This window comes from Balaenoptera acutorostrata, chromosome 7 (genome assembly GCF_949987535.1).
Source record: "Balaenoptera acutorostrata chromosome 7, mBalAcu1.1, whole genome shotgun sequence".
Classification (NCBI taxonomy): domain Eukaryota; kingdom Metazoa; phylum Chordata; class Mammalia; order Artiodactyla; family Balaenopteridae; genus Balaenoptera; species Balaenoptera acutorostrata.
In genome coordinates, this window is record NC_080070.1 from 14157001 (window position 1) to 14175522 (window position 18522).

The window sequence follows — 18522 nt, forward strand, 5'->3', positions numbered from 1 at the left end:
CGGATTTCCAGTCCTGGTTAACAGGATGTACTTATTATATTATCTATATATTAATATTAACCGAAATTAACCCTGGGCAAATGCACAAGGGCCTGAACATTGCTCAGAAAAATCAGAATCTAAATGCTAATATGTGAGTGCAGGGGATCTTTAAGAAGAACGGCAGAGCTGATTCTGTTCCTATCTCTAGTATGTCACACTAACCATTAATCATTGTGGTTTTTTTCCTTTTACCTTATAATACAACTTAGCAAGAGGTTGGCAAAAAATATTTTAAATTGTCGAGAGGATAATTTGAGATACAGTGAAACTTGCCCTAAGTGAAGGCTGTGCCTTCAGAGATTGGCTAGTGATGGTAGCACCTGTATAAAACTTATAAATTATATATGTGCACGTATATATAAATATATGCAACTTTTTACCAATAGGGCACATAATCAAAACATTTGAAACAAAACAAACAAAAAACACAATATACTGTGGGGAATTCCCTGGTGGTCCAGTGGTTAGGACTCTGTGCTTTCACTGCCGAGGGCCCAGGTTCAGTCCCCGGTCAGGGAACTAAGATCCCACAAGCAGTGCACCAAAAAAAAACAAAATACAAAAAACATTTGGAAGCCATGGGTCTACAGGAGTCTATGACATTTTCTAACCTAGATATCAGAGTCTGGAAATAACCAGCAGGACCCACCTGATCCGGGAGTATAGAGGGTTAAGATGAGAAGAGAGAAAAACCAGAAAACAAAGTAAGTTTATTCGTCCTCCTTCAGAGAACATTTTCCCTGAAATAGAGTCTCCCTGACACCAGGCCCAGCTTCCACGACTGAACTGAGAGGACCTTCTTTCCCTTTACTTCCCCAACTAACCCAAAGCTTTTAAAACAGATGCCTGAAACCAAATCGGAGTGAAAAGCAGTGGCAGGTCTTCCGCAATCCCAATTTTAGAATGTTCAAGCTGCCACAGGAGAGGCTGTGGGGAGTGGCCTCCAGTTGAGATGAAGCACCCACTGCTGCAGTCAGCGGGAGGTCGCTAGTCCTTGCAGAAGGAAGGGCTTTGCTGCCTCCAGGATGTCCAGTTTAGGGTCCAGTGAGCGGCCAAGCCCCTCCAACACCATGATGGCAAACACAATTGAGGCAAAGTTGCTCTCAAGCTTTACCTGAAACAGAAAAACAGTGGTTCTTTCCGAAGCCCATTCATATACAGAGAGTGTCCTGGGTAACATGTCACCGTCCACTCCCGGCCTCGTCTACCTGCCCATGTGATTTTTATCATCTACCTAACATTCTTTTCCCTACCCAGTCATTTGTCCCACCATCTCATCTACTCACCCAACCCCCCACCTACTAGAAATATTAAGGAAAATACAGGGGATGCAGTGTGTACAGCTCTTCTCTAGGGGAGGTGTGTAAGTGTGTGAATGACTTAAAAATACTAAAGTGAATAGTTTACAGCTACACCGGGAACCAGAAATCTAAATAAGGGTCATTCTTCAAAATCCACAGTAGTCTTTTTGAGACCAAGCACAACCGGCTTTGCTCAAATACAGCAGAGTTTCTTCCCCTTTGGAGCCAGGTTAATAGTAATAACAAATTACGTGGATTACCCAATTAATTCTCAAAAGTACTCTCATTATCTCCATTCAGTAGATAAGGAATCTAAGGCTCAGGGTGGCTCAGGTGGTGACTTGCTCAAGGCCTCTGGGTGAGGAAGAGTAGAGCCAGGATTTAAACCTAGAACAAGAATCTCTTTTCAGGTGGACAGAAGGTCAGGCAATGGAAGGCTGACTCTTGGGGAAATAATCTTTGTTAAAAGTAAAGGGGACTTCCCTGGTGGCGCAGTGGTTAAGAATCTGCCTGCCAATGCAGGGGACACGGGTTCAAGCCCTGGTCCGGGAAGACCCCACATGCCATGGAGCAACTAAATCTGTGCGCCACAACTACTGAGCCTGCACTCTAAAGCCCGTGAGCCACAACTGCTGAGCCCACGTGACACAACTACTGAAGCCCAAGTGCTTAGAGCCCGTGCTCCGCAACAAGAGAAGCCCGCGCGCCGCAGTGAAGAGTAGCCCCCTCGCCGCAGGTAGAGAAAGCCCGCGCCAGCAACAAAGACCCAATGCAGCCATAAATAAATATTTAAATATTTTTAAATAAATAAATAAATAAGGGGTATTTGTCTCAGTTAAGGCCCAAAAACTTGTCTGGGGAGTCAGATGGCTGATCAGGAGAAAGAGGCATGTTATAAATGCACACTCATCATGGGAATGTAAAATTGTGCAGGCTATGGAAGACAGTATGGAGCGTCCCCAAAAACTAAAAAAAATCCCATCTGTAAATCAACTGTACTTCAATTTAAAAGAAACTATGTGATCTAGCAATCACACTTCTGTGTAAATATCCAAAAAGAATTGAAAGCAGGATCTCAAAGAGATATTCGCACACCTGTGTTCACTGCAGCATTGTCCTTAGTAGCCAAGAGGTAGAAGTGGCCCAAATGTCCATCAAAGGATAAACGAATAAAGAAAATACAGTATATACATACAATGGAATATTATTGAGTCTTTAAAAAAAAGGCAATCCTATCACCTGCTACAAAGTGCATGAACCTCAAGAACATTACATCAAGTGAAATAAGCTGGTCACAAAAGGACAAATACCATATGATTCTACTTATATGAGAAATCTAGAGTCATCAAAATCATGGACACAGAAAGTGGAACAGTGGTTGCCAGGGGCTGGGGGGAGAGAGACATGGGGAGTTTTTGTTGAGTAGATACAGAGTTTTAGTTTTGCAAGATGAGAAAATTCTAGAGCTCTAGCGATCTGTTACACAACTATGTGAATGTGGTTGACACTGCTGAGCTGTGCACTTGGAGATGGGTAGGGGTAAATTTTATATTATTTTTTTAACCACAATTTAAAATGTTTTGAATTGTTTTAAATTACGTGCCTGGTGAAGCACTTGAATAGAGTGGCTGTACTCGATCGGCCCTCTCTCTGCTGTCCTGTCCTGAGAATCACAATGACAACAGCAAACATCTAAAGCGCTGGTAACCATTGTGTCCCACGCAGTGTGTGAGGGAGGCTGTGTGCCAATGGGAGCACCGGAGGCCGGAGAACAAAGCAGCTGGGAGTGGGGCCCCGCGGTCGGGCTGCGGGCACGGGTTCGGGCACTACCATGGGGGCCACCTGGCCAGGGGCGAGTTGCTCGGTGCCGGCCTCGAGGAATGTTGCGGGAATTAAATCAGATACTAATAAATGTTACACAGCTAAATTAGGTGCGTAGAGGGGAGTCACGGCACACCGCTACCGTTGTCACGGCCTCATCCGGCCCTCCCAGCGGCCCCTGGGAGACTTGGAGAGGCTTGAGCAGGTCAGAGCTGGTGGGTGCAGAGCTGGCTGTGAGCCTCACCCTCCGGCTCCCCGTCCCGTGCAACTGAACTCCGGGGAGTGTGTGTTCATTCCCAGTTCTCTCCAAGCCAGCCCCCTAGCAATGATTAAAGCTTTCCCCAATCCTAAGGTGATACTTAAGTCATTTTTAAAATGGAACCTGTCAAAAGTTTTGGAAAGCATAAAGTTTTTCACCAAAAACCCCACCAATGTGGGATCACAACATGACCAAGGAAAGATCTTGCCGGACGTCAAGAAACAGAAACAGCACTCTTCACCACAGGGATTGGTGCATGCAACGTTTTCAAAAACGAGATCTCACATAAGAAAAGTACCTGTCACCACCCTGAGGCCACCCGCCTTCCCCAGAGCCCTCCCCTCCTGCCTGACCAGAGGGCGAGCTCTCCACCCAGGCCTCACCTTGTGAGTCATCAGCAACTTAAAGACATTCGAGAGAAGGATGGAAACTTGAAGCTGGAAAACAGAATAAAGAGTCTGCAGAGGCTGCAGAGCCCCCGGGAACCCCTTCTCCCTTGCCAGCCCCGTCCCACGTCCACACACACGCACGCACGCACACACACACACCAGTGAGCAGAAACAGACTGCCTGACAAATCCCAGAAAGGACTGCACGCACGCAAGCCCAACTTCCGCCTCACAGCTGAGTTCAAAGACCCCTCGGAAGGACCAGCCTGGAGGCCTCTACCCCCGCACTCCCGGCACACACAGACATCATGTGGGAATAAATAAGACAGGCAGCGCCGGGGGCCAGCTGCTGCTCCTCACTGCCAGTGGGCCGCCTCTTGTTCTGACTCGCTCCAGCTAGTGTGGACTTGGGAATGAACTTGGGAAGAAAACTCAGGTTTGTCAGAACTGTGTGCAGCATACCACGTGGGCTCTGCTGCAGGTCTAAATAGAGGACGTGAACATTCGGTATGTCCTCTGTCTGCTCAGGGGCCTCAGTCCTCCCTTGCCCCACCCCCATGCTCCGCTGAGCTCCACGGAGATAAAGCAGCAGAACAGCTGACCCCCAGTCTGGGCAGGGCAGGTACGCAGCACTACATATGTCACCGTCCCAGCAGCCACCCAGGAGAGCCTGGTCAAGGAGCCACTCTTGAAAGCCGGGATTCCAGAGGGCCGCCTCACACCTCAAAGATGTGGGCAGAGGAAAAGGTTTGTTCTTTATCTGCCTTAAAACCCAAGCCCCTCAAGACCTCCCCCCATGAAGAGGTCTCCCTTAGACCTGTGGTTTGCTGTGTCCAAGGGCAAGGTCAGTAAACACCCCAAGGCCCCTGCCCCTGGAGTGGCCTGCTTACCTTTTCCAGGGTGATGGTGTTCTTCCTGGCCTGGGTCACCAGCCTGGCCATCTCAGCCTTAAATCCCTCCACATCCTTGCACTCACTGGCCCGGGCATGATGCAGGATGAGCTCAGCCACTCTTTGGCCCTGGAAGACGCAAAAGAAGAAAACTTGGTAGAGTCAAGAGGGCACAAAACTAGATGCTCTGCCCAAACTTCTTCATATCCTAGTTGTTTCCACCCCAAATTTTCTACCACCCTACTTTTGGCCACCCATCCTTTTTTAGCTTTACCTCACCGCCCCGCCATACCTGGTAAACAGTCAAGGCCTTTTGCAGCTTGTCTTGGGCAGGGGGGCCCCACCTATACTCAGCGCAGTCAAGGAAAGCAGCTGCACTGTCTCCTTTGCCTCCAAGGCCACCCAGGCCCAGCAGCAAAGCCAGTGCCTGCTACGCGGCACTGCCGACCAACCCGCCTGCCCCAGAGCCACCAGGACCTGCCGCCAGGCTGGACCAGCCACACCATCCTCGAGGGCGGTCTTCCCGCCCGAACAGAATTCCCTGCTCACGGCTGACCCGGCCTCTGTGCTCCAGCCGTCTCGCTCCTCCTCCACCCAGGAAGCCCCTGATCAAAGCCTCCATGGTCTCCCCAGCACCCACGCAGCCCCGGCGGTCACAGCCCAGGAGCCAAGCTCTTCCTCCTCGGCCGTGACCTTCTTCTGCCCAAACCTGTGCAGAGGAGCACCTCCCACCCCCTCACCCGCCACTGCACCTCAGTGTTGAACCTCGGCCTGGGAGATGCTTTCCAACTGGCTCAGGCTCAAGCCTCTGGTCTGCCCCCTCAGAAGCCTCCTAAGCAGGGGTTCCTCTGAATTTTGCCTTTTCCTCCAGCTTTCTCTTTCCCAGGGTCTTTCTTGCTGGAGTATTCACGGTCACCCTTGATGTGGCACTTTACGTTGACTCAGTAGAGGCTTTGCTGAGTCCCTTTTGCTAAATAATAATTCTCAACCACTGGAGCCCCTCAGAGGCATGGGGTGAGGGGTTAAAACCACTTATGTCCCGTACCCCCGCGCCAATCAGGTGTCTTCCCACACCTGGAGAATAAGTTCCCTGAGCTGCTGCTTCTCACCAGCCCCACCTTCTCGCAGCAAATGGCAGAGACCAGGGCGGCTGTTATTCAGTCAAGAAGCTAGCGTTCCCAGGGCCCAACTGTACACTTACTGAGGAAGGAAGAGAGGCCACCAGAACAACAGCATTTGGGAAGGAGGCGTGCCTTCCCATCATTCCAAACCATGAGCCGCTCGAACAGGCCCATTCTGACTACAGAGCGTTAGGCAGCTTCATTTCCCTGCTCCTCTTCCTTCTCCCTCCTTCCTCTCTCTTCTCCACCCATTTCCATCAGGAGCACCCTTGGCAAACACCGGCATTTACAAGAATGACAAACGCTGAGGAGCCCCAAGGTTCCCAAGGGCCTAAAAAATTCAGCCCCAACTCCCGAGGGCCCGGCGGGTCTCACCTGCCCCATCACCACGGCCATGAAGACTTCCCGGAAGTTCCTCAGGTCGGCAGCCTGCAGCTCGGCCACAATGCCGGCGTCCAGAAGCACCAGGCACAGCGGGCACCGGGCAGGCGTCACAGCCACCGCCAGTGCGTCACAGACATCTACCTGCTGAGGCTGCGCCTCTTGGCTCTTGGGAAGACCGTCGGCGCCCTGGACCAGGATGTTCCCAGGGTGAAGGTCCGCATGGACAAAGTTGTCCACAAATATCTGGGAAGAGATCAGAGCTACTCTAGGCTAAGTCAGCCTCACCATCCCATCACCACGAGGCCACACGTGGAAAAGCTTCCAGGGTGACGGCGAGTTCCCGAGGATGAATTACAAGGCAGAGAGGTGTGCGTTTTATAAAGCCTCAGGGCTTGATATCATCGATTCATAATTTGTACATGGACAAGCCAGGTTGATGTTTTCAAGAGAAAGTTTATTTTCAAAGTAAAGAGCATTAAAAATGACCATAGGGGAACATGATCAAAGACCAAACCGCATTTCAAGAGACTTATTTTTACTCTATGAGTTGAGCAATTAATAATCAAATTAAAAATTATCTAGTCATTGTTGACAGATTTTCCCCAAACCTCTCAGTTCTTAAAATTCATGTAACTTCCTTTCTTTAAAATATTTCATAAATCAGACTTCACCTCCATTACCTCCATCCGTCCACATAATGAAGTCTAAACAGTGATCCTGACAACCGTACTGGCACATGGAATCGGGGAGGCTGGGAGGAATGGCTTTGAACCTGCTAAGCAGGAAAGAAAGCCCCAGGGACTGTGATGGAGGGAAAGTCAGGCGTGACTTTGTGGAACAGGAATCTGCCTGCTGTGAGAGATCAGAGAAACCACCAGCAATCCTTCTATGAGGGGAAGGAGAGACCCGGGGCAGAGGTACAGAACAGCTGCTGCTGGAGGGGCTCCCGGGGGACTCCTTCCTCCTACTGGATGCAGGCCGAAGACCCCATCCCTCATGGTGGTCATGGCAGCAGGTCACAGAGCGACCCTTCTAGTCCAGATCCTGGCTCTGCTGGAGGTAAGGGAGGCTGCTATCCTGGTGAAAATCCCGGGAACTGAGGAAGCCGGGGCCTGCACACCTGTAGGATACAGTCACCAAAGGCTAGCTGACCCCCGACCCTGGGACAGAACCTCCTGGCACCTTGCTGTTAGCTGAGCCCCCAGGGTCCTTGATCCCACAAGCTGGAAGCCCCCCGTGATCTCCCGACTCCTGAGCGCTGCTCAGCACTGCTTCTCCCCTAGCTACTCCCCCCTGCACCCTCCCCTCTGGCCCACGGTGTGCCTCGGAGCCCTGTTACCGGGACAAAGTCCTCTCCCCACTGAGCTTCCACTGCGCTGACAGTGGAAACCCAGCTCTCCAGCGACAGCCCCACTTCTCCAGGAGCCCCTGGGGTGAGGGCTACCTATTCTCGACACCCACGCACCCCAGGGCTGGAGGTGAAGTCAGAGCCACTCAACCACCACCCCCTCTCACCCTGAGCCCTCTCCAGGAGTGTCTGGCTTACAGCCTCCTGTGCTGTCCACCTGCACCACACCACCGTCCGGCTCAGAACGCCCATTCTCACCTCCGCCCCACTTCTGCCACCTGCCTGGCCCTCACGGCTCCACCTTGGTTACCTGGTTTCTTTCCTCCTACTCTCTGACCACATGCCTGGTTCCTTCCTACCCCGATTCTGCACCCCCAGACCTGGGCACTCGTCCTCACTACGCATCCTAGACCAGCTGTCTCTGCCTCGACCACTCTCTTCTGTGCCAACCACCAGGAAGACCTCAGACCCTCGACAATCTCAGTATCTTCTTTTTTTTTTTTTTTAATTTATTTATTTTTACTTATTATTTTTGGCTGTGTTCGGTCTTTGTTGCCGTGCGCGGGCTTTCTCTAGTTGCAGCGAGCGGGGGCTACTCTTCGTTGTGGTGCGCGGGCTTCTCATTGCGGTAGCTTCTCTTGTTGCAGAGCACAGGCTCTAGAGCACGTGGGCCTCAGTAGATGTGGCGCGTGGGCTCAGTAGTTGTGGCTCGTGGGCTCTAGAGCGCAGGCTCAGTAGTTGTGGCTCACAGGCTTAGTTGCTCCGTGGCATGTGGGATCTTCCTGGACCAGGGCTTGAACCTGTGTCCCCTGCATTGGCAGGCGGATTCTTAACCACTGCGCCACCAGGGAAGCCCACATATCTTCTTTCTTTGCTCCTACATGTGAGCTGCTAACAATGCTGGGTTCCTGCTGTTACTACTAGTGATGAAATAACTGATATTGCTTTGGGCTCACTGTAGCCTTTTTTGAGTGTCAACTCATTAATAACTATTGTCAGGCCATCCTCTCCAAGGAGACAGCTAGACTTCCTTCACATCCTGGAGGAGATAGCGCCACTTCCTGAACAAATCCTGGGGCTGGGACGGCCCATCCTAAATGACCCTCGGGTACCCGTACTTAACCCACTTATTTAGCATCGCCTGTCTTCCCACTGAACAGGAATGTTCCCTGAACATTGTTGTCATGTCTCTTTTGCTCACAACTGTAAATCCAGCACTTAATTCAGTGTGTGGCACATAGCAGGTGCTCAACAAATACTTGCTGAATGAATGAATGAAATAGCATGTAACACCTGAGGTTGTCTTTGGCTGTTTGTCTAAACTGTAGGCAAGTCGGGCGGGGCCTGGGTCTCCCTCCCCACTCTTGCACAGAGACACAGCGCATGACATGGAGAAAGTGCTCAACAGAAAGCTGTAGAAGAAGGCGCGTTTGGGTCAGCTCGGCTATCTCTAGAGCTGACCCTCTCCAGCCAGTGGCCAGTTGCTTGGCCGAGCAGGGTCCCCCGCCTCCCACACACAATTCCACCGCCTGCCAGCTAAGCGCCCGCCCTGCCGTGAACTCACCATCTTCAGGAGCATGTTGATCCCCAGCCGCGCAATCTTCCTCTTCACGTCCACGGGAATCCCTGCTTGCTGGTAACTAGACACAGGTACACTCTCCTGGGGGAAGATCGGGGAGAGAACAGCTTTAGCCTGCACAGCCCGCGACTGCCTCGCTCCTCATCTCCACGGGGACACACCCGCACGGCCTTCCCACTGATTGGGAAGTGACCCGGAGAGGTTTTCCTTTCTTAGAGCCCCTATGAATCTGTTACCCACAAGATAATTTTAACCTATTTACACTTCCCTTCTACAATACGTCTCAACAAGTCCCATAGGTTTACTAGGGAGGAAATCCATTGACTGCCACCCACAGGTAAGAGGCTTTGCTGTCAGGGTGAGCTTGTTTCTGATCAAGAATCAGCCAATAGGGACATGAATGAGCTCTGTGACCTCACTGGAGGGAAAAGAAAAGGAAGAGAGAAGAAAGGGGACCCAGTCAGTACGCATTTCGTATAGGTTATTTAATTGTCAAAGCAGCCTATTGAGATAGATCTTGTTATCCCTAATTAACAAATAAAAGAACTAAAGCCCAGAGAGTTTAAGTAACTTGCTCAAAGTCACACAGCTAGTAACAGTGGGTCATTCAGGTCACTCCTCTGGATCTCATTACCATCTTTACAAAGGAGACTGAACCAGGAGACAGCTAAGGCCATGACAGGAATACTTGTTGAGCACTTTCTCTGTGTTGAGCACTTTCGCTGTGCAGTCTCTGTGCAGAGGGCATTTTGCATTCAATGTGTCATTGACTTCTGGGACAACCCTACGAGGCAGGAAGGGTTGCCTGCTGTTGTACAGGAGGGAACTGAAGCCAGCCAGCAAATACAGCGGCAGAGCAGACTTCCAAATCCAGAAAGTCTGAGGCCAGGGCCAGGCTCTCAGCCACCTTGCTACACTGCCTTCCACCCTCAGGCGTATCCAGACCCCTCTCAGTTTTACGGGCAGTAATCACATGCTCTCTTGGCTTTTGTCTTTTCCAACTCAGGCCTTCCTGTGAAGGGGAGACGACCTGACTATGAGCAAAAGGCGCGGCCAGGGGAAGCTCTCAGTCTTACTTCATACGTTTCCACCAAGACATCCCTGGTGACAAAGGGACGCAGAGGGGTGGGGAATTTGACAGAGTTCACATTCAGGAAGTTGCATTGGAAGTGTTCTAGATTCCGAGCTTCATAACGCAGGTCGATCTACAGGGAAATGGAGAGAAGAGGTGAGGGAAGGGGTAGTCTGGGCCCAGGGACAGCAAAATCTGAACCCTCCAAGAGCTAGCAAGTCCCGCGATTCACCTGCCTTCCCCACCTACTCTCCTGCAGAACTCCCAAGAAACTCAGGCTGCCCCAGAAGTCTCGAGCCCCATCCCTACCCCACGACGTGAACTCCAAGCTGCAGACAGCAGACACGCTGGAGGACTTGTCTAAACTGAATTTACGTTCACCCTGCCCCCAGTCACCTGCGAGTCACTGCAGATTACACCTTCTCTCTTACCCTCCACACCCATGGGAGACTCAGTGCCATCAACTCTGCAGCCCTCACCACTCTCAGGTCTGTTCCCCTTTTCCATCCCACTGTTCCTCCCACGGTGACTCAAAACCAGTCACCTGAACCCTAACAGAGGTGTCCTAGTTGGGCCCCCTGTCCCCCATCTTCCCTCTCTCCAGTCCGTGTGCTGGTGTCCCCCCACCCCACCTGCAGGATGGAGTCTGCATTCATTAGGATGACGTCCAAGGTGGGCCATGGTTTGGCCCCTGCTTCTCTCTCCAGGTCCATCTCTTGGGGCGCCTCCTCCTTCCTCTACTGCCCAAAACTCCAGCTGCACCCAATCTGCAGAGTGCTGAACATCTCAGCCTGCCAGACGCCTCCCCTCTCAGTGCCTTGTTTACTCCCCCTGACTGGAATGTTCTTCCCTCATTTGGGCCAACTGCAAACACTTCTCTTTGGAGAATCAGCGCAAGCCTAGGGAGCCTGGACCCTCAGGGTGGAATGACCACTTCCCCTCTTGAGCCTCAGCTGAACCCGACTGAACCTGTAGAGACTCCTATTGTAACTCGTGCTTTTTCTCCAAATATTTCACATCAGCCCTCCTCCTCCTACTATATATTCCTTGAGGACAGGAAAACCTCACTTGTTTTCTTAGTTCACCAGCTTCTAACACAGTTCTTAATACACGTTACATGAATTTATAAATGAACATACACCCCCTACATACACCCAGACTCTAAGATTTCAAGGCTGGGAACGTGATTGGACCATTGAGAGCTACAGCTGGTAGGAAGAGTTGATTTTTGAGACAAATGGGGTGCGCTATAGAGGTCTGAGCTTCAAATGATGGGATCCCATGATGCCTATCAGACTTCTCAAAGGGGAACTGAAGCTCAGGTGGGTGGTAGAACTGAGAGTGATTAATGCCAAGACGGGTGTCAGAAAAGAAGTTATTTTTCTCTGTTTCAATTTTCTTTTATTATCGAAACTACACAACTCCATAGCATAAAGCAAAGCTTTTTAAATGTTAAAACGCATTCCTGGGGCTTAAAACCCTAAATCAGAGGACATAAATGAAGACTTGGCACACTGCTTCTGAAAGCCTGCCAATTTCTGTGCCAACCGCCGGGAAGCCAGCACAGATGCCTCCTTGGAGCCCTGAGAGCCTCCAGCATGTTTACCAGGTCTGGCTACTTAAACGGGTGTCCCAAGGGCCCTGGACAAGGAGTAGGTCCTTGTCTACTCATTAAGCCCCGGAAACAAAGCAAAACAAAGGCACAGTGTGTGACTTAGCAAATTCTTCTTCTCCTTCTGGAGTTCGGCCATTGATTGTGGCACAGATAATGCTATGTTCCACCAGACTCATTTCATTTTCATCCCAGTCACTAAGGAAGACCGCCGTCCCCAAGCTCCTTTGTAGTTACACTGGGCCCGTGTGATTAAAGCTCTGACCTGTAGACTGGGAAGAAGTGATATATATCACTTCCAGACCTGGCCACAGAATCCTTTACATGACCCTCCGTGGTCTCTCTCCCCATTCCACACTGACCCCAGATGACAAATTTGGGAGGAAACTGGGTCCCTGAATAACTATGGAGTAGAGCTCCCACTCACTCCCTCAGTTCACCTGCATGGAGCTTTCATATAAGCAAAAAATAACATTGTTGCATTAAGTCACTGAGATTTGGATATTCTTTGTTATATCAGCTAGCATCACCGATCCTGACTAATATACTACATTAGCCACAACACACTGGGAAAATACTCATCCATTCAGCATTTACTAAGCAGCTGCTAATGGCAAAAACTGTTGTGTGCTATTTACAACTGAGGGAAAGAGAATTCACCTGTTGCACCATGAGCTTCTCAAATTCCTCCACAATCTCAGGCAAGCTGAGCCACTTGATTCCTGGCAAAAGTGCAAGGACTCGGCTGCCCATCTTCATCAGCAGCAGGTCCATCTGCACCTGAGCAAGCAGGCCAGGGTGCAACACCTGCCAAAAAGAGGCACAGTGAGACAGGAGGGATCAATCAGGAGGGCACGTCCACCCAGCCAGGGCTGGGTCCCACCGTCAAAGGAGAGTCAGCAGGCTTCTCATCAGAGCAAAGGGGAAGCAGTCCCAACGCCCAGGATCCTCCTGCCTTCCTCCCTTTGTGTCTTCCTGAGGAGACTCAGAGGGCAGCTCCCCTGCAGGGCACTCAGCTTTGCTGGGAAGAATAGGTGGGCTTCTCCTTCCAAATACATTAAGTTTAGATCAGTGACTCCTAAACATCAGCGAGCATAAAAGTCACCGTGGGTTGCTTGGTGAAAATGTGGACTCCCAGATCTCCTCCAAGACCTACTGAATCAGGGACTTCCCTGGTGGTCTAGCGGTTAAGACTCCACACTCCCAAGGCAGGGGGCCCGGGACTGATCCCTGATCAGGGAACTAGATCCCACATGCTGCAACTAAGAGCCTACATGCTGCAACTAAGACCCAGCGCAGCCAAATAAATAAATAAATAAATATTAAAAAAAAGAAAAAGACGTACTGAATCAGACTGGCTGGAAGGGGAGCTGGGAATCTGCATTTTACTGAGTGTACAGGTAGCTGAGTCAGGTGGTCCAAAGCCTGCAAAATACTGCTCTAGAGTCACAGAACTCCAGAGGTGGGATGGAAAGAGTTCAAACTCCAGTTCTGCAACCCATTTCCTGTATGAAACTGGACAAGCTGCGCAACTTCTCTCAGCCTCCTGTTCTATCATTTAAAACATGCAGATAGGGGACTTCCCTGGTGGTCCAGTGGTTAAGACTCTATGCTTCCAATGCAGGGGGGCGCCGGTTCAATCCCTGGTTAGGGAACCAAGATCCCACACGCTGCATGGAATGGCCAAAACAACAAACAAAAAAAACTCATGCAGACAATAGCCCCTACCTCCACCTCAAATCCTTTTAGGAATAAAGTGGAGTATAAATAAAGGTATAAGAAAAACAAATGCCTATCTCGGGCATCTAATAAAGATTAAACAATGCATCTGACGTGACGGGCATGTTTCCTGGTATACAGCAGGCATCCACTCCTTTTGTATCCCACAGAGCAGAGGGAACCTTCGAGATATTTTGGACCAGTGTTTCCTAAATGTGCCTAATGAAGAGAATCATTTGCAGCATTTATAAAAAGCCAGGCCCAGGCTCTTCCCTTGGAAAGTATGACTCAGTAGGTCTGAGTGAGGCACCCTTGGGAGGGTTTTATCTGAGGGGGTAAAAGAGAGCACCGGGGTATTTGCTACTAGCATCTGCCAGTTCTCCTGGGGACTTGCTGAACAGGGGTGGAAAGGTGTGGAGAGAAGAGCTGATGGAGCCCAGGAAGGGGTGATTGGAAATAAAGAGAGAAGGAAGCCACTTCTGTAAAATGAACACCACCCTCTTGGGCTCACCACAGCACACCTAACACAGTCTGTCTCCGATCTGTCCTGACACCAGAGCAGGAGGTCAGCTGAACGGTGGGTCCTCCACCCACAGCGGCAGCCAACTCCAAACCCTCTTCATTCTCCTCTTTCAGACCATTCGCATCACCACTCCTTCAAGCCAAGAAATCAAACAGCTTGCGCATCATAGGCACTCAGAGAATGGTCAAGCTAAAAGAAATCAATGCAAGGCAGTGTGGGGTGACTTGCAAAGGGGGACTTCCTGATCTGGGCAGCTCCGTGGAGTCGGTGAGATTTTAGAGATGGGAAGGGCCTGGCTGCAAACATCGGAACACTTACTTTCACAGCCACGGGGATGAGGTGATCTGGCTGTGGTCCATGGGCGAGTCCCGAAGCCTGAGACAAGACTGCATTTGATCCAACCAGGTCAGCTTTAGGGAAGAGCAGCCTTTCTAGAAATGACTGGTCGGCAAGACTTCCGTGAGGCCTCCACGCCTTCCCCAAGTGTCCAGGGAGCTCTCCCAGCCCCCGGACTTTCCCAGCTTCCGAAGAAAGCTGCAGTCTGGAGGCCGTGGCCAGTCTCCGGATGCTGTCATTCTCCAGGAAGGCAGGATTGGCACGTGCTTTGTATACTTGGGCCACGCAGCCGGAACCCACAGGCTCCTGCTTCTCAAAGCAAAGGACCCTCCCCCAGTCCTCTCCGAAGGCCTGCCGTAGGAAGTGTTCAGTGTGGGTCCAAGGATGGGGCGTTACCTGGACGTGCAGCTTGGAGAACTGCGCACAGAAAGCCTCTGAGAAGAGATCACGCCGGGTGCTGGCCCACTGGCCGAGTTTGATGTACGTTGGACCGGAGGTCTCGGTGGCTTTCAGAAGCAGGTGGAGCCAGAGCCTGGAGACACTGGGAGCCAGGTAGGTGAGGGGGTAGAGTAGAAGGAGGGGGAAGAATTTCACCAAGAGCGCCCCCGCCCGGAGCCAGATCCGCAAGTGCAGAAGGAGGCAGCCTAGCCGCCGCTCCGGGGGGACTCTCTCCAGTGGCCCGTTTTCAGCCAGGTCACTCCAACTGGTCCTTTGCCGACACGAGCTCTCCGGGGCCCCCTTGCCAATGTCCTCAGAGGCTGAGATGAGTTTGGGCAAAGTGCCAAGCAGAAGCCAACAAAGTCTAGCCTTGCGACAGCACCCAGAGGGTCTCAGAAGGCCGAGGTCCTTTCTGAGCTCCAAGCCCCTTAGGTGCGACAAGCAGACCCTGACAGAGAAGCGCCAGGGGGTCACCATGCTCTCCCAGAGGTCGCGGTCCAGGCTGCCTGCCTCCACTTAAGGAGCACCCATTTTCGTTCCTTCTTTCCGCAAGGCTGGCCTGAGTCGGGGCCCCAGCTGAGTATTCCACTTGAAAGCGAGGCAGCTGTGAGACGCGGGGCGCTCAGACCTCGCCTCGCATGTGCAGCCTCTGCTGGGTCCTGCTGCGAGTCCCGCCTCCGCAGGGCCGCCCAGCCCCGCGGGCCCGCAACCCTGCCCCGCCTCCGCCGCAGGAGGGCTGGCCCATCTGTCCCAGCTCCCTCCCGGGTACCTCGCCGGGGCCTGAGGCCCGAGGGCTTTCAGGACTGAGCGCCGGAAGGGCCAAGCCAGGCCCAGGTCGGGGAGGTGACCCGCGCGAGGTGGCCGCGCGGGTGGAGACAGAGCCGGGCGGCCGCAGGGTCACCGCGCACGCCGGCCGGCGCGCAGAGGGGCTGCGCGGGGTGGGGCTGGGGCGACCGTGCGGAGGGCCGCGGCGCCGAGAGCCCGGGTGGGGGTGAGGAAGGGCCAGGCGGGGCGAGGCGTGGAGAGCTGGGGCGGGGGTCGGGGGCAGTGCGGACGGCCGAGGACCCGGGCACTGAGTATGGGGTGGGGAGGAGTCGGGCGGGGTTGTAGAGAGCCGAGTCCCCGCGCGCGGTGGGGGTCCGGGCGCCAAGGGCGTGGAAGAGGCGCGGAGGGCCGGGGATCAGAGGGTCGGGGATCGGGGTGCGGAGGGCCAGGTTTCAGAGGGTCGGGTATCGGGGCGCCGAGGGCCGGGGATCGGGGCGCCGAGGGCCGGGGATCAGAGGGTCGGGGATCGGGGCGCCGAGGGCCGAGGATCGGGGCGCCGAGGGCCGGGACTCGGGGTGCCGAGGGGCGGGGATCGGGCCGCGGAGGACCGGGAGTCCGGGCGCAGAGGGCCGGGGATCCGGACGCGGAGGCCGCGCGATCCGCGTCTTCCGGGACCGCCCGCCCGCAGGCTCGGGGACCGCCCCTTAAAGCCGACGCGAGCCGGACTGCGGCCCAGGCTCACCCGGCCCTCGCGTCTTGGAGTGCCAGAAGTAGAATTAACCCAAAACGCCAACGTGCCCTCCACGCCCCCTCTCCCCGCTGCGCTTCTGTCTCTCCACTGACATCCTTAGCTTTCCTTACAAAGAGCGCGGAAACGCGGAAACGCTGGGTGAACTGAAAGCCGGTTCCGGAACACGGGTCTGGTTTTCAACTGAGCGGGAAGGGAGGGGGTGGGGGGTGAGGGCGGGGGTTGGGAGTGTTGTCCTTGGACGGCTGGAGTCCCTGGCTGCCCCGATTTGGGGAACGTGTTTGGACCTTGGGGAGTGGCTCCGGAAAGAACATTCATTCATTCAACCAATACTTACTAAGCCCCAGTATTTCTTAAACTCAGTCCAGTATTTATCGTGGCTCAATAATATCTACCGTGCTAGGTCCTGGGGACAAGGAGACACATACTGACCTTACAGACTCATCACTTATGAGGAAGACCCCACGTGAAGGAAATGAAGAAGGGGGAGACATAAGATGGCAGCTACTTGGAAGAGGAAAGGAGAGGCTTGGTGGTGGGAGGGTGTTCGGTCTCAGAAAGAATAAAGCCCCCAGATGGAAGGTATTTGGTGTGAGGTTCTGGGGGAGTTTGTTTTTTTAACCTTGAAGAACCAAAGGAAGGTCAGCTACCTCTAGAGAGCAAAGAAGAGCAGAACAGAGCTTGGAAATCAGCCAACACAGCCAGGGAGGGCCCAGTGGTCTTATGCTCTGCTCTTTGGGGCTTAGGAGGCTGCCCTGTGCTGGGGTACCACAGTCACCTCTACATACATGACCCTTTATCTCCACGAGGGTGACAGGCTTCCACAGAAGTCTGCCAGGGCCTCACTAGTGGAAGGGCCCTGGGGAGGGAAACAAGGTCGTGGCCCATGCCTGCTTCTGGAAGTATGACTGCCACTCACAGCCTAAGAAGTGCTGGAAATGTGGCAACTCCTACACTGCTAACTAATAATCCATATCCCATTTCCGCAAGATGCGGCAGACCCTTTTAAAGTTCCCTAGACAGAAGTCATACCTACCACCACTGGTTTCAAATATGGCCAGCTATTAATTATGCCCTCCCAGCTTCCTCTGATTTATTTATCCACTCTGTCCCAAAGTTGTAAAATATTCTTGTATGACTCTGATTCACCAAAGGGCTTATTGAGGACTTAATCTGAACCCAGAGTCTCTGGGTTCTAGCCCCCTAATTAAGAGGTAACCACATGAGTGGACACCTCTATGTGCTGCGGGAAGATGGCCGAACAGGTGACCAAGTCGGTGCTGTTCGTGTGTCTGGGTTACCAAAGAAGACTTTGCCACATTTGATGATATGCTATGTATGGATGACAGCAACCTGAGAGATTTGAATAGAAAAAGTAATCAAGTTAAAAACTGCAGAGCAAAAATTGAACTACTTGGGAGCTATGATCCACAAAAGCAACTCATTATTGAATATCCCTATTATGGCAAGGACGCTGACTTTGAGACCATCTACCAGCAGTGTGTGTGGTTCTGCAGAGCCTTCCTGGAGAAGGGTCGCTGACCCGGGTCCAGTCCTTTCACGGCCCAGGCTCATCCCCACAGGCCCACGTTCTCCGTTGAGTGTCACAGTGTCACCATTCCCTAGCCAAGGCCACGGCCCCTTCTTCAGTTGACTCACTGTTTTTTTTTTTCTTTTTGGCTGCGTTGGGTCTTTGTTGCTGCACGCAGGCTTTCTCTAGTTGTGGCGAGCGGGGGCTATTCTTCGTCGTGGTGCACAGGCTTCTCATTGCAGTGGCTTCTCTTTTTGCGGAGCACGGGCTCAGGTGCGTGGGCTTCAGTAGTTGTGGCACGCAGGCTCAGTAGTTGTGGCTCGCGGGCTCTACAGCGCAGGCTCAGTAGTTGTGGCACACGGGCTTAGTTGCTCCATGGCATGTGGGATCTTCCCGGACCAGGGCTCGAACCCGTGTCCCCTGCATTGGTAGGCAGATTCCTAACCACTGTGCCACCAGGGAAAGCCCCGACTCACTGTTTCTTACCTTAAAAAATAATTGTGGATGGAAATCAGTTGTGTTTGGCCAAGGAATAAATAAAAATTTTTGATTCAAACCAACAAAAAAAAGAGGTAACCACATGACCTCAGGCAGTCTCTCTGGGCCTCTGTTTCTCCTTAAGCGAATCGGGGAGGGGAGTCTGAC

At 52.5% G+C, this 18522-nt stretch overlaps 1 protein-coding gene across 1 annotated transcript; it reads right to left on the minus strand.

The window, feature by feature from the left end:
- Nucleotides 1–732: 732 nt before the first annotated feature.
- ADCK2 (aarF domain containing kinase 2) lies at nt 733–16420 on the minus strand. The gene is made up of 8 exons (XM_007177037.2): nt 14378–16420; nt 12478–12624; nt 10210–10338; nt 9119–9214; nt 6198–6449; nt 4702–4830; nt 3807–3860; nt 733–1156 (listed from the first exon to the last, which is right to left on the minus strand). Exons 1-8 carry the CDS (start codon nt 15308–15310, stop codon nt 1016–1018), a joined length of 1881 nt encoding a protein of 626 aa, XP_007177099.1. The 5' UTR covers nt 15311–16420; the 3' UTR covers nt 733–1015.
- Nucleotides 16421–18522: the final 2102 nt, after the last annotated feature.

Bases quoted from the DNA above. Each gene is read 5' to 3' on its own strand.
- ADCK2 (XM_007177037.2), bottom strand. From the start codon at position 15,310: ATGGTGACCCCCTGGCGCTTCTCTGTCAGGGTCTGCTTGTCGCACCTA. The intron at 9,215-10,209 runs GTAAGACTGAGA...ATCTTCCCCCAG, and splicing joins TCTTGGTGGAAACGTATGAA to GAGAGTGTACCTGTGTCTAG. The intron at 3,861-4,701 runs GTAAGCAGGCCA...TCTGTTTTCCAG, and splicing joins ACACCATCACCCTGGAAAAG to CTTCAAGTTTCCATCCTTCT.